This window comes from Haliotis cracherodii, unplaced genomic scaffold (genome assembly GCF_022045235.1).
Source record: "Haliotis cracherodii isolate W230 unplaced genomic scaffold, xgHalCrac1.p SCAF_12, whole genome shotgun sequence".
NCBI lineage: Eukaryota > Metazoa > Mollusca > Gastropoda > Lepetellida > Haliotidae > Haliotis > Haliotis cracherodii.
In genome coordinates, this window is record NW_027266267.1 from 30,235,852 (window position 1) to 30,250,509 (window position 14,658).

Genomic DNA, 14,658 nt, shown 5'->3' on the forward strand with positions numbered 1-14,658 from the left:
GGCTTCCCAAGGGGACAATCGTACAGGGCAAACATTCCACCACGGCATCCCAAAGGGACAGGCGTACAGGGCAAACATTCCACCACGGCTTCCCACGGGTAGAGTCGTACAGGGCAAACTTTCTACCCAGGCTGCCCACGGGGAGAGTCGTGCTGTATGTGGTCTGGCATTATAGTGCTGGAATAATAGAAGTTGAGTTTGGGCTGCAGAATGTCATCTGGGTACCGTTGAGCAGTTAAGTTGCCCTGAACATAAACCAGATTGGTTCTGCCATTGTGCGAGATTGCTGCCCGTACCACCTCTGCCGAATCTGCCGACTGCAAAGTACAGTTGGAGAAAATGTCCACGTCAACGTCTTTACAATCCTCTATCTTTCATCCGCATAACGAAGCAATAGGTGTGGCCACAGATATCGCAGTAAGTGACATCATTGATGGTGTCGTAACCGACGATGTCAGCCCGTCAAAATTACCTCGAACCGAGGCCGTCTGCCTCCACGACCCGCCTCACGAAGGCGGTATCTCTGTCTGGGTTGATATCCCACACAAACCTGGTATGGCGCATGGTGGTCACCAGTGAAGGAAGTCCCATGTTGTCTGTGGGTGTTCCAGAGTCTGGTATGGTGGTCACCAGTGAATGAAGTCCCATGTTGTCTGTGGGTGTTCCAGAGTCTGGTGCTTGGGGATACATGAAACACCCTGACCGGTCTGGAGTCACCCGTTTCCGACTGATGTTTTTTTTCCAGTCGCGACATGACTGATGTTTTGCCATAGCCCAGGTTTCATGTGCAGAGTGTTGAAAATTATTTACAAGACTTAGTTGATATATCTAAGATATTGATTCCTTTACTCACAGTATTCACATTCGAATTAAGAAGTGATCGTACCTATAATCACAGCACTGCCATTCCGTTCCCACTTCTGTGTAGGGACTGGGTCCCCCATGGCTCGGCAGTCCAGTTTAGCATCGCCACCTAAACCTACCGTCAGATTGGACGATGGTAGCTCGAAATATGGAAATTCTGGAAATATATATAAATACAATTGTTCGTACATGAATAATAATAACAATAACAACAACAACAACAGTCTACAATACGGGCTCTACATATTGACCATAAAGAAATCTAATCTTACAGCGTCATTCAAAATTTTGTATTACATTCATCGCCAGGCAACCATAACGGAATTAGTCCCGAATTTACTGTTACTTTTTCCTTGTATGACCAGTTCACGGTGGCCCTGATTAATAGCTGAATGCAAAAGTGTACTTAATGACAACAAAATACTATTCCATGAATGTAAGCTGGCTATCAACTCTACGAGGAAAACAAAACTGCGTTAAACATGTCCCTGCCAGATAAAGACTAACTTATGATATTTAGAGTTGCTGGAGCATCTATCTGTCCTGCTGTATTCTTTGCGAAACATCTGTAGATACCCGCGTCCTCCTTCCCTGCCCTTCGTACCGTCAAGGTTCCACTTGCCGCCACCTAGCGCAGGCAAACGCAACATTGCACACACAGCATGAACACAGTTAGGTTTGATATGAATGTCATATTTAGCTCAGATTTGGGCTGATATATGTCACTGTTAGACAGAGTCAGACGTCTGTACCTGATATTCACTTGCACACAGACTCATGTCTGCACCCGATGTTCAGCTGCGTCTGTACTGGATGTTTGTCAGTGGTACACAGGGAAAGAGTGAACATTGCTTAACGCCGCATCAGCAGCGTTGCCCTTATTCCCAGTGAGAAATGTCATAGTGTAATCATATATTAACCAACGCAATAAATGTGATGTTAAAATGATGAAACTCTCAGTCGTATATCACATTCAAAGGTAAAAACAACAACTGATCAGATAGATTATATATTTTGTCATAAACGTTCATTTCTTTTAAATAGTCTAAAATCAAGTGGTTAGAAAAAGTTGTCTAACAAGTGCAAAATCAACACATTCAAGCAAAATGTGCTAGGTGGTAATTGGACTATGGCAAGGGAAACAAGAAGGTGGATATTCATATATTCCATAACAATGAATGTGTATAATGACTGTGGCCAATGCGGTACCCCTGTAAAACAACTTCATCATTGCGACATTGTCCAGAATGTGGCCGAACTTCATTCAGTGGTTCTTGGTATTCCCACCTTATTGCAAGTGATCATTCACATATTGTATGATGGAAGTTTGTTGTTAAAGTTGACTTATTGAGAGCGGCTTTTGCTGCAGCATCTGCCGTACAGTTGCCACTGACGCAACATGACTAGGCAGGCAACAAAACATGATAACTTTTTTAGCTAATGATAAATTGAGATGACACCTTAAAATTTCACCTAAGAGTGGATGATCCAGTTTTCGATTTTTTATTGCCTGTAAACAGGATAAACTATCGGCCAACAAAACATGATATCTTTTTCTGCTAATGATAAATTGACATGACACCTTAAAATTTCACCTAAGAGTGGATGATCAAGTTTTCGATTTTTTATTGCCTGTGAACAGGATAAACTATCAGCCAACAAAACATGATATCGTTTTTAGCTAATGATAAATACCTGTAAACAGGATAAACTATCAGTAAATATGCTAAATCTGCTTTTAGAAGATTTTTCAATTTATTGCAAAGCTTTTAGTATAGCCTAAGTTTCGGCAATACCAGAAAGGTTAAAATTTTTGATATGGGACTGCATACGAATGCAAATTTTGGCAATAGAGTTCGGTTTCCTGTTATACAAATTCAGTATGGATGAGAGAATACGTTGTCACTGGTTCACAGATATGTGTCAGTGGTACAGAGAAAGACGTTTGCGCTGGATATTTGTCAGTGGTCCACAGAGAGATGTCTGTACTGGACATGTGTCAGTGGTACACAAGCAGACGTCTGAACTGGATATTTGTCAGTCCTATGCATGAAGACGTCTGCCAGATATGTGTCAATGGTACACATAGACGTGTATGCTGGATATTTGTCAAAGGTATAAAGAGAGACGTCAGCCTGATCTTTGCCAGTGGTACACAGAGACATGTCTGCTGGATATTTGTCAGTGGTTCATAGAGATTCGTTGGTACTTGATATTTGTTAGTAGTTCACAGAGAGATGTCTGTACTGGATATATAGAGAATACTACACTCATTCTCGTTAGATGCCATTTTTACGACACGAGTGGACGTCCTTAAAAATGGTATCTAACGAGAATGAGTGTGGTATTTTATTAATTACCCACGTTAAGTATATATTTAAGTGTAAATACAAAACAACTTCCGTTAGTTGACAGACCAAACTCAAACCCGTTGCAAAATCTGGATGCGCATGAATATTGATATATGCCCAAATATGGGCATTGTTGACATTTATATGCATCCGCATTAACAACAAGCGCCTGCAGTTGTGTTTGCAAAAAAAACAGCACCGACGCTCAAGATCCTTTTGGAAGAAATTCTTCAACTTATGGTAATTCAAGCGCCATGTTGTAAGTACGAAGGACACCTATAAGAAAATTTGAAAAGTCACATTAGCGCTGCGCTTTGAATATCGGACTAACAGTCGGTCACTCGCACTGCCGGGGTCCCGTCTGCGCAATCAAAATGGTTCGGTTTCCTTGATCTATCAGCCGAAATTATATCATGTTTGTACCATTTTGGAAGAGGGAAATCAGAGTGTTCGCCAAAGACATTCATGTTAGCCTAAATGTACTATCCTATACTGAAGACGTGAAAATCAACAAACTCAAGTCTGCTTGCATGTCAGTGACAGCTTCGAACGATCGAAGGGCAAGGTCACCACCGGAATAAGAAGAGACAACCGTGTTTTACGCTAGAGATAGGGAATGTTATTTTTCACATTTGGGATGTTTGGGGCCACAAAATCAGAAGTTAGGCACACTTCCACGGAGTTTTCGAATGATTTGTATCAGAACTGTTCGGTTTTAGTGATCTGATCGTGCACTTGTTTACGTTCATTCATGAACAACACCTCCCGAAACAGCGCCACAAAATACACTTCGAAGGGGACACTGATGGCACAACCGGATCATCATAAGTAAGCCTAGATATCTGTCCAGATAGTGTAAACAGACTTCATTTCACCACGCTTATTCTTTAACGTTTAATCAAATTAAAAGTTGCGACAGTGGTCGGATGCGTCACGCTCATGGGGACCCTCACTCTATTGATCGGTAGTCGTACATTGTAAATGGATATAGCTCGATTATATAATATCTGTAGAAGCTCTATGCATAACGTTTATATAATGCAAAACAAATTTGATGCGTGTGACTATTTTGTATGGTTTAATAAAGTGTTTGTAAATATCTCTCGTTCTCATTAATTTCTTCAGTTCGTCCTTGTAGCTGCAAAATGAATGACGTCCCGCGATTTTTTATGAATGAAAAAAGTAGTCCCGGTGTGACAGAGGTCACGGTTATCCAACCAAAACGAATAAAACAAGGTCAACCTTGTACGACACATGTGTGACGTACGGATTTAGTATCTTACCTCCTGTATCTTCACCACGTCGGTAATAATTGTCAGTAGTACACAGAGAGACGTCTGTGTTGCATATGTATCAGATCTACACAAATTGGACGTCTGTGCTGGATATTTGTCAGCTGTACAGCGGGAGGCGTATGTACTGGATACGTTTCAGTGGTACACAGGGATACGTTTGTGCTGGTCATTTGTCAGTGGTACACAGGGAGACGTTTGTGCTGGATATTTGTCAGTGGTACACTGAGACACGTCTGTACTGGAGATATATCAGAGAGACGTCAGCCTGATCCTTGCCAGGGTCACTTGTATACAGAGAGATGTCAGTGCTAGATATGTGTCAGCGGTACACAGGGAGACGTGTGTGTTGGATAAGTGTCGCTTGTATACAGAGAGATGTCAGTGCTGGATATGTGTCAGCGGTACACAGTGAGACGTGTGTGTTGGATAAGTGTCACTTGTATACAGAGAGATGTCAGTGCTGGATATGTGTCAGCGGTACACAGTGAGACGTGTGTGTTGGATAAGTGTCACTTGTATACAGAGAGATGTCAGTGCTGGATATGTGTCAGCGGTACACAGTGAGACGTGTGTGTTGGATAAGTGTCACTTGTATACAGAGAGATGTCAGTGCTGGATATGTGTCAGCGGTACACAGTGAGACGTGTGTGTTGGATAAGTGTCGCTTGTATACAGAGAGATGTCAGTGCTGGATATGTGTCAGCGGTACACAGTGAGACGTGTGTGTTGGATAAGTGTCACTTGTATACAGAGAGATGTCAGTGCTGGATATGTGTCAGCGGTACACAGTGAGACGTGTGTGTTGGATAAGTGTCACTTGTATACAGAGAGATGTCAGTGCTGGATATGTGTCAGCGGTACACAGTGAGACGTGTGTGTTGGATAAGTGTCACTTGTATACAGAGAGATGTCAGTGCTGGATATGTGTCAGCGGTACACAGTGAGACGTGTGTGTTGGATAAGTGTCACTTGTATACAGAGAGATGTCAGTGCTGGATATGTGTCAGCGGTACACAGTGAGACGTGTGTGTTGGATAAGTGTCACTTGTATACAGAGAGATGTCAGTGCTGGATATGTGTCAGCGGTACACAGTGAGACGTGTGTGTTGGATAAGTGTCACTTGTATACAGAGAGATGTCAGTGCTGGATATGTGTCAGCGGTACACAGTGAGACGTGTGTGTTGGATAAGCGTCACTTGTATACACAGATATGTCAGTGCTGGATATGTCAGCGGTACACAGTGAGACGTGTGTGTTGGATAAGCGTCACTTGTATACAGAGAGATGTCAGTGCTGGATATGTGTCAGCGGTACACAGTGAGACGTGTGTGTTGGATAAGTGTCGCTTGTATACAGAGAGATGTCAGTGCTGGATATGTGTCAGCAGTACACAGGGAGACGTCTGTGTTGGATAAGTGTCACTTGTATACAGAGAGATGTCAGTGCTGGATATGTGTCAGCGGTACACAGTGAGACGTGTGTGTTGGATAAGTGTCACTTGTATACAGAGAGATGTCAGTGCTGGATATGTGTCAGCGGTACACAGTGAGACGTGTGTGTTGGATAAGTGTCACTTGTATACAGAGAGATGTCAGTGCTGGATATGTGTCAGCGGTACACAGTGAGACGTCTGGGTTGGATAAGTGTCGCTTGTATACAGAGATGTAAGACCTGGATATGTGTCAGCGGTACACAGTGAGACGTCTGGGTTGGATAAGTGTCGCTTGTATACAGAGATGTAAGACCTGGATATGTGTCAGCGGTACACAGTGAGACGTCTGTGTTGGATAAGCGTCACTTGTATACAGAGATATGTCAGTGCTGGATATGTGTCAATGGTACAGAGACAAACGTCTGTACTGGCTGTGTCATGGCTTTCGTGTGTGCCGAATATTACCGAGTAAATACAGAGACACATGTGAGTCTGAAATGAACTGATACACAGGGACACAAAGCGGCACTGGATAGTTATACAAAGAATCGCCTGCACTGGATATTTGTCCCCGCCACGTCTTTATTGCACATGTGTCAGTGACAAATAGAAATGTTCGTCTGTATCTGATACTTGTCACGGTACATGGGGGGACTGATTCACTGGTACATGAGGGGATGTGTCTTTCTATGTACCTGTCACAAATGTTCAGTACAGAAGTGTGTTCCTGATGACAATTGGTATACACGATGTTAATACCTCATTATTAGTGTCACTGTTAATACAGAGATGTCAGTGCTGAATATGTGTCAGCGTCGTGATAGGGAAAGGGTCTGTACTTGATAGTGTCAGCGTTATGATAGGGAAAGGGTCTGTACTTGATAGTGTCAGCGTTGTGATAGGGAAAGGGTCTGTACTTGATAGTGTCAGCGTCGTGATAGGGAAAGGGTCTGTACTTGATAGTGTCAGCGTTGTGATAGGGAAAGGGTCTGTACTTGATAGTGTCAGCGTTATGATAGGGAAAGGGTCTGTACTTGATAGTGTCAGAGTTGTGATAGGGAAAGGGTCTGTACTTGATAGTGTCAGCGTTGTGTTAGGGAAAGGGTCTGTACTTGATAGTGTCAGCGTCGTGATAGGGAAAGGGTCTGTACTTGATAGTGTCAGCGTTATGATAGGGAAAGGGTCTGTACTTGATAGTGTCAGAGTTGTGATAGGGAAAGGGTCTGTACTTGATAGTGTCAGCGTTATGATAGGGAAAGGGTCTGTACTTAATAGTGTCAGAGTTGTGATAGGGAAAGGGTCTGTACTTGATAGTGTCAGCGTTGTGTTAGGGAAAGGGTCTGTACTTGATAGTGTCAGCGTTGTGATAGGGAAAGGGTCTGTACTTGATAGTGTCAGCGTTGTGATAGGGAAAGGGTCTGTACTTGATAGTGTCAGCGTTGTGATAGGGAAAGGGTCTGTACTTGATAGTGTCAGCGTTGTGATAGGGAAAGGGTCTGTACTTGATAGTGTCAGCGTTGTGATAGGGAAAGGGTCTGTACTTGATAGTGTCAGCGTTGTGTTAGGGAAAGGGTCTGTACTTGATAGTGTCAGCGTCGTGATAGGGAAAGGGTCTGTACTTGATAGTGTCAGCGTTATGATAGGGAAAGGGTCTGTACTTGATAGTGTCAGAGTTGTGATAGGGAAAGGGTCTGTACTTGATAGTGTCAGCGTTATGATAGGGAAAGGGTCTGTACTTGATAGTGTCAGAGTTGTGATAGGGAAAGGGTCTGTACTTGATAGTGTCAGCGTTGTGTTAGGGAAAGGGTCTGTACTTGATAGTGTCAGCGTTGTGATAGGGAAAGGGTCTGTACTTGATAGTGTCAGCGTTGTGATAGGGAAAGGGTCTGTACTTGATAGTGTCAGCGTTGTGATAGGGAAAGGGTCTGTACTTGATAACGTCAGCGTTGTGATAGGGAAAGGGTCTGTACTTGATAGTGTCAGCGTTGTGATAGGGAAAGGGTCTGCACTTGATAGTGTCAGCGTTGTGATAGGGAAAGGGTTTGTACTTGATAGTGTCAGCGTTGTGATAGGGAAAGGGTCTGTACTTGATAGTGTCAGCGTTGTGATAGGGAAAGGGTCTGTACTTGATAGTGTCAGCGTTGTGATAGGGAAAGGGTTTGTACTTGATAGTGTCAGCGTTGTGATAGGGAAAGGGTCTGTACTTGATAGTGTCAGCGTCGTGATAGGGAAAGGGTTTGTACTTGATAGTGTCAGCGTTGTGATAGGGAAAGGGTCTGTACTTGATAGTGTCAGCGTTGTGATAGGGAAAGGGTCTGTACTTGATAGTGTCAGAGTTGTGATAGGGAAAGGGTCTGTACTTGATAGTGTCAGCGTTGTGATAGGGAAAGGGTCTGTACTTGATAGTGTCAGCGTTGTGATAGGGAAAGGGTCTGTACTTGATAGTGTCAGCGTTGTGATAGGGAAAGGGTTTGTACTTGATAGTGTCAGCGTTGTGATAGGGAAAGGGTCTGTACTTGATAGTGTCAGCGTTGTGATAGGGAAAGGGTCTGTACTTGATAGTGTCAGCGTTGTGATAGGGAAAGGGTCTGTACTTGATAGTGTCAGCGTTGTGATAGGGAAAGGGTTTGTACTTGATAGTGTCAGCGTTGTGATAGGGAAAGGGTCTGTACTTGATAGTGTCAGCGTTGTGATAGGGAAAGGGTCTGTACTTGATAGTGTCAGCGTTGTGATAGGGAAAGGCACTGTACGTGATAGTGTCAGCGATGTTACAGGGAAAGGGTCTGTACGTGATAGTGTCAGCGTTGTTAGAGGGAAAGGCACTGTACTTGATATTGTCAGCGTTATTTCTGTTCTTGATAGTGTCAGCGTTGTAACAGAGAAAGGAAAAGGCACTGTTACCTTCACGTAAAGTGTATTGTACTTATATAGCGACGTGCATGCACGTGTGTGTGTGTGTGGCTGTTTGTCTTAGTTCGGACTAATACCGATATTATAGTGCTAGCCCACGGAGATAACATGCCGCAGTTTAACATCAATATCATACTCAGATACAGTATACTGACTGAACCGAGCAGTCCGCGGTTAAGCCGTCATTCCGAAGATGTTTAATGCCGAGCGCCAGGCAGGGTAACAACAAGTACAATCTTTTAATGCCTTTTGGTATGAGGAGGGGATCGAGTCTCCGACCTTCAAACTCTCTACCACTAGACCACGGAGGCGGTCTTACCTGATAGTGCCAGGGTAGTTAGATGGAAAGGATGTGTACCTGAGGGAAAGGATCCGTACCTCATATTTGTCACCAGTACGTAACAGTTGATCACCTTTGGTCCACAAGATACTTGGAGGTGGATAACCAGACGCCTTGCATGTGAATTCGACCGTCTCCCCAGCACTGACCATCTGGCCAGCTGGTGTTGATGTAAAGATCGGGGGTCCTGGGGACACAGACAGATGCGCAGGTTCACCATCATTACAAATCAGAAAGGAAGTATTCCTTTTGAAGAATGTCAATGAAGTGAATTGAGAGTACATTCTATAAAAAAAACTGCCGCTATTTAGTGGATAAACTGTCAATGAAATAAATATATATTGATATTCATAAACCAATCATCATATATAAAGCAGAAATATACATGCAATGTGTTCGCAACGATACCACTTGCTTAAACAGCATTACCAATTAAGGTCCTGATGAAGAAGTAAGCATATACTCAGAAACATTGCGTTCCTCATAAAGAAGCTGACATTCATATATTGTCTCTCTTATTTGTATCACTTCTAAATGAGTGAGTTAATGAGTTTGGTTTAACGCCGCTTTTAACAGTATTTCAGTCATATCACGGCCTGTCAGCTTAATGTGGGAGGAAAGCCCAAACAGATCCGGGTCTCAGACGTTTACCACTCCTGTGAAACCCACGAGCACGGGTATGGTGCTGACAAACCTAGAAACATAATCGGGGCGAACCGGGATTCGAACCCACAATCATAGGTTTCTGGCGTGCCTAAGGGACGAAACTCTGCACAGCGATACGCGGCGCCTTAGACGACTTGGCAACACGTGCCCTCTACTTCTAAATGTCATTCAAATACTTGAGCATTTGCAATTGTTTTTTCTCTTGAAAAAAGTAGTGGATAGTCGGAAATAACTTAAGCTGTCAAATGTTTTATAGATATTAGTTTCTAGTAATAGCTGTGTGATAATAGTGAACGAATCGCATAGTGCATTTCTACCTCATCGTTTGCCACCATCCTAAACCTATCCAAAACCCTCGCATTTCACGTGCAGTCAAAGCAACACGATGGTGCGCCACGCCATCCAATAAATAAACATATGGTGTAAAACCAAGACATGTCTGCAAAAGAAATAGTATGATGTAGTAAGTGAGGGTATGTGCCCCTAGAAATAGTGGAAGATATCTAAATCTTCCATTGTAGTAATCATGGCACTTCAGGAAGAAATTTATTCAGTCTTGGGTACTTGTAAGTCACATAGCTGATCGTTCTTCCGAAGTAACCGTTCCCATCGTCCTGTATGGAAGGACGTTCAGATGTTCTTTATAGGAATAACATTCGTCATGAGTTTCTGGCTGTTACAACATTCAAGTGATATTCTGTGCTTAAGTAAAAGGTTGAAATCCTCAGGTTTTTAAGTGGTTAATTTCTTGGATTCTCTATAATTCATCATACTATTCTTGATGAGCGTCTTTGATTCTTTGTGTCACAACGTTGTGAAATATACAGAGAAGAGACAACTGCATCACTCTCTCGGTTTCCCTTGTCCAACAGTTCTAGAGAGTAAAGATGTTACCTTTCACACTGAGAACAGCTGATGTTGTGATGGCGGCGATCCTGTTTGATGTCACACACGTGTAAGTGCCATGGTTGGAGGGGCCGGCTTTTGCAATTCGTAGACTACCCTCATCAGTTACTCTCATTCCACCAACACTGCCACTGGAGACACTCACGTTACCTAGGTGAACAAAGGATATCATACCTGGTGTACACGCATTAGTGCTGTCACCAAACATATGATGAAACAGTTATACCAAATTGCAGACAAATTAAACATACTTAGTGAAATTGTCAGAAATGTCATCATCTAGCTCTACTGTCAACGTGAGATCTAATCCTATGGATTGGAAAATACGTTTTTGTAATGCTGGAATAGATCATCCAAATTCTGTACCGATTAGGTTGTCTGCCGCCTCTGCCACAATAAAACTCAGAAATTGTGATGAATTGCATTAAAGTCTCAATATGAAGAATTGCATTGACAACCCTGACATCTGTGTTGATTTTGGAAGCAGACATAAACCTGTCTCTCAAAGATTATGTCCTCTGTTGTCCTCCTCTTACTTCCGCGACTGGTATCAACCTTAACACTTGGTGTACGCCTGTGTTTGGCAATCAAGCGTGAAATTACATTCACTTCTAAAAAGTAATTTGCAACTTGTCTCATTGGTGATCCAGGTACAGATGAACTTGTGTTTAGTTTGGGTTCTCACCACTACACCGTCGTCCCTAGAGAATACTCAGATGAGACCTTGTGCAATAGCTTCCGAATGCACGTGCATATATTGTGTAGCATGTGTTTCATTCATCAGTGTTTGAAGACATTGTAAAGGCAACCGTAAGTGCATTAATAAACTCATCATGCCAATGCTGAATTATATTTGGTGTTCCCTTTAATTTACACAGCGCCTGCAGCTCCACGGCAGTTCCTCGGCAATTAGAAGCAACAGCGGTACGAGTAGGACTACTTTTCTTCTATCACACGTTCGTATTCCACGTTTTCCAAATACTACATACTACATCTACGAATATAACCATTACCGATATGTATAGGTAGATATTATTGGCAGGTTACCTGCTGCAGGTGTGTCCCAGGTGTACACAGGCGGAGGGTTTGCAGTAGCCGCACAAGCTAACACTACAGCTGATCCCAGCTCAACCTCTTGGCTGACAGGGCCTTCGTCCAAGTCAGGACCATCTGTACACCAATAGAACAGGTACAGGCCCAACAGACACGACACAAACAAGGACTGTGTAACTAATGATTTGCTAGCAGTTTTCAAATGGAACGAGGGCAATCGGTTAATAGTTTGTAAATAACTTATCAAATTCCAACTGCATGTCAACTTAACACGATGCACACACTATCCCAAACATGTTTAAAAACATTACTTTGAAAAAGGGATGATATCAGGTGTTCGCGAAAAAGTGAGGACGATCCCTGCCACACCGAAGGCACCCGACACAAACACAACATGTAAATATACGGAACAAGTCAAATTCGGAAATTGCCGGGACATTTAAAACTGTTAAGTACCGGACGCTGTAATTCGGACGTGCCTGTTTAATCGGTGTCTGCATTTGATGAACAGAGTTTTTTTGTTTTTGGAATCTATTATATTCCTGAAACTGTTATAAGCCGCTCATGTCTAGCCGAGGTCAGTACGTGACGGGATTTGGGGACTGGGAGACGACCATGTATAGTGTATAGAAACATGAATATACTAACACTGTACAGAAAGTGTAAGGTTTTTCTGTGTTCGACCAAGATCGTTGATAGACACGCAAACGTATACCCCGTCGTCCTCCCTCTTGACAGCAGGCAAAGCCAGCTCCCCACCTGTCACCGCCACGTTGGAGGAGAGCGAGCCGTTAGCCTGCAAATATAAATACCAATATGTATACACGCCGTGTGTGTCAGTCGTTCAAGGGTCTTTGGTAGGCAATATACTGACTGACTGACTGAGTATGGTTTTACGCCGCTTTTAGCAATATTCCAGCAATAGCACGGCGGGGGACACCAGAAATGGGATTGACACATTGTACCCATGTCGGGAATCGAACCCGGGTCTTCGGCGTGACGAGCGAACGCTTTAACCACTAGGCTACGCGACCGCCCCGGTAGGCAATATAATTCCAATCAATCAGGATATGTTTCAATCGAAAATAACAGCACTGGCTTTTCACTGCACATGTCTGACTATGAAATTCAACACGCAACGGCCTCATACCATCGGCCTTCTTTGAAATACCAAGTGTATACTACTGCCCTGTGTTCCCATCATCATCCCATTCCCATGTCCTTAAACGTGGCGGTTGGGTCGGCTAGTGGTTATAGCGTTCACCCGTCATTCCGAAGATTCACGAAGGGTTCGATTCCCCACATTGGTACATAGTGGAGAGGCTGAGCAGAGCAAATGTGCATTTAATGTTAACAGCCTGATACATTCATTTGGAGGCACTCAACATAATTTCATTTTGCGCATGTGCAGTTGATAAATAAAATGTGGTCTTGTCTGGCTAGTTTTAACTTTCCAACTACCAACCATGCACAAAAGTAACAATTTCACCAAAAGATTACTGACCCACATACTGGTTAAATGTCTTGAATATATAGTTATAACATATAATTCTATGAACATTGGTCCTGTGCATTTTGATTTTTGGTTTAGTGCAGACCAGTACGGAACATACTGTCAACCTTCCTTCTGTAGCCAGCCCAAGTGAGTAGGAGATGAAATTTCAGGTTGTGGAATAAGTGACTGACCCCCCGTGTACAACATGTGCATTCGTTGGTGGGATGGAATGAATTGAGGTTTTTTTTAGTCTTTCTGGCTTGATCAGTATTCACGTAACGGCTTGTCCTGTCATACATCAATATGATGAACTTCACATTGATGTTCATAACATCACCTGCGATGCTTCCAGGAGCACACAACAGAGCGACTACAGCCTACGTGGCCTCTGGAAAGACTTGCCATGTAGTCCAGGCCATCTTCGTATCATGTCTTGCAAAGGCTGCGACACTGCATGAAACATCGGAAGAGCACGTGATTTCTCGGATCAAAGACTTGCTTTGATTTCATAAGGTTTCACAGTTCCGAGTGAATTAGCAAGAAGATCTTAGTAACTATAACTGCAAGTACTACAACATCTGTATCCACTGTTCGTATCCTTATCTCGTTATGACCATGTTCTGCAGCAAGAGCCACGTGAAGTATAATGTGACTATCGACTTCTTCGTTGTTGCAAGAGACAAGTGAAGACAGATCATATTGCTGAGGAACACTCAGTACCTGTTCTCCTTCTGTGACATCAGCTTCCTTGTCCTGCTCCTGGACAGAATTATTAAAAGCCTTTGACGTGAAATACTCTACCAGTTTCCTGGTATAGTCGCAGTGCCAATAACAAGTCTACGAACACCATCACAAGTAAAGTCATCAAATGTTTCGACGGTTATGCCAGAATGCACAGCTCCAGTTTCAAGGCAATGTCCCTGTACTGAAACAATGAAGAGGCTTATCTTCGCTTTTTTCAAGCATTAAAATCCAACGTAACACACCCTTCTAGATTAGTTCAGGTAACATATCCATATGCATAAAGCTGTAATGAAGCTGCTTTGATTTGATGAGCTCGCCTTGTGTGAGCAACAGGTGATGCCTTGACAAAAGATCCTGCTGCCTCAGCTGTGGAAATCTCTGCTTTTATCTTTACATCGGCTGCAGTGAGCATGATATGCAGCCCAAGATAGGTTCATGTGTTGGATTTCATCTGTAGTCTCGATCATCCTTCTTGTGTATTCCAGCGTTTTGCATCTCCCCTGACGTGTGATTGTGACATTTGCTCCTGTTCAGGCGTGTTAATATCCTCTTTGGAGTGTTTGATCCTTTGATGTCTGCAGAAACTGAAGGGGTATTTTAA

General features: G+C 43.1%; 1 protein-coding gene across 3 annotated transcripts in view; it reads right to left on the bottom strand.

Moving 5' to 3' along the window:
* The window catches only part of LOC139458347 (immunoglobulin superfamily member 10-like), a 103,478-nt gene that overhangs the window by 32,295 nt on the left and 56,525 nt on the right, over positions 1-14,658 (bottom strand). For all 3 annotated transcript variants that reach the window (XM_071239738.1, XM_071239739.1, XM_071239740.1), the window contains 6 exons: positions 12,467-12,614; positions 11,808-11,935; positions 10,754-10,910; positions 9,232-9,380; positions 1,372-1,492; positions 887-1,021 (listed from right to left, as the gene is read on the bottom strand). In XM_071239738.1, coding sequence (XP_071095839.1) covers positions 887-1,021; positions 1,372-1,492; positions 9,232-9,380; positions 10,754-10,910; positions 11,808-11,935; positions 12,467-12,614 — 838 coding nt within the window. The remainder of the gene's footprint in view (positions 1-886; positions 1,022-1,371; positions 1,493-9,231; positions 9,381-10,753; positions 10,911-11,807; positions 11,936-12,466; positions 12,615-14,658) is intronic.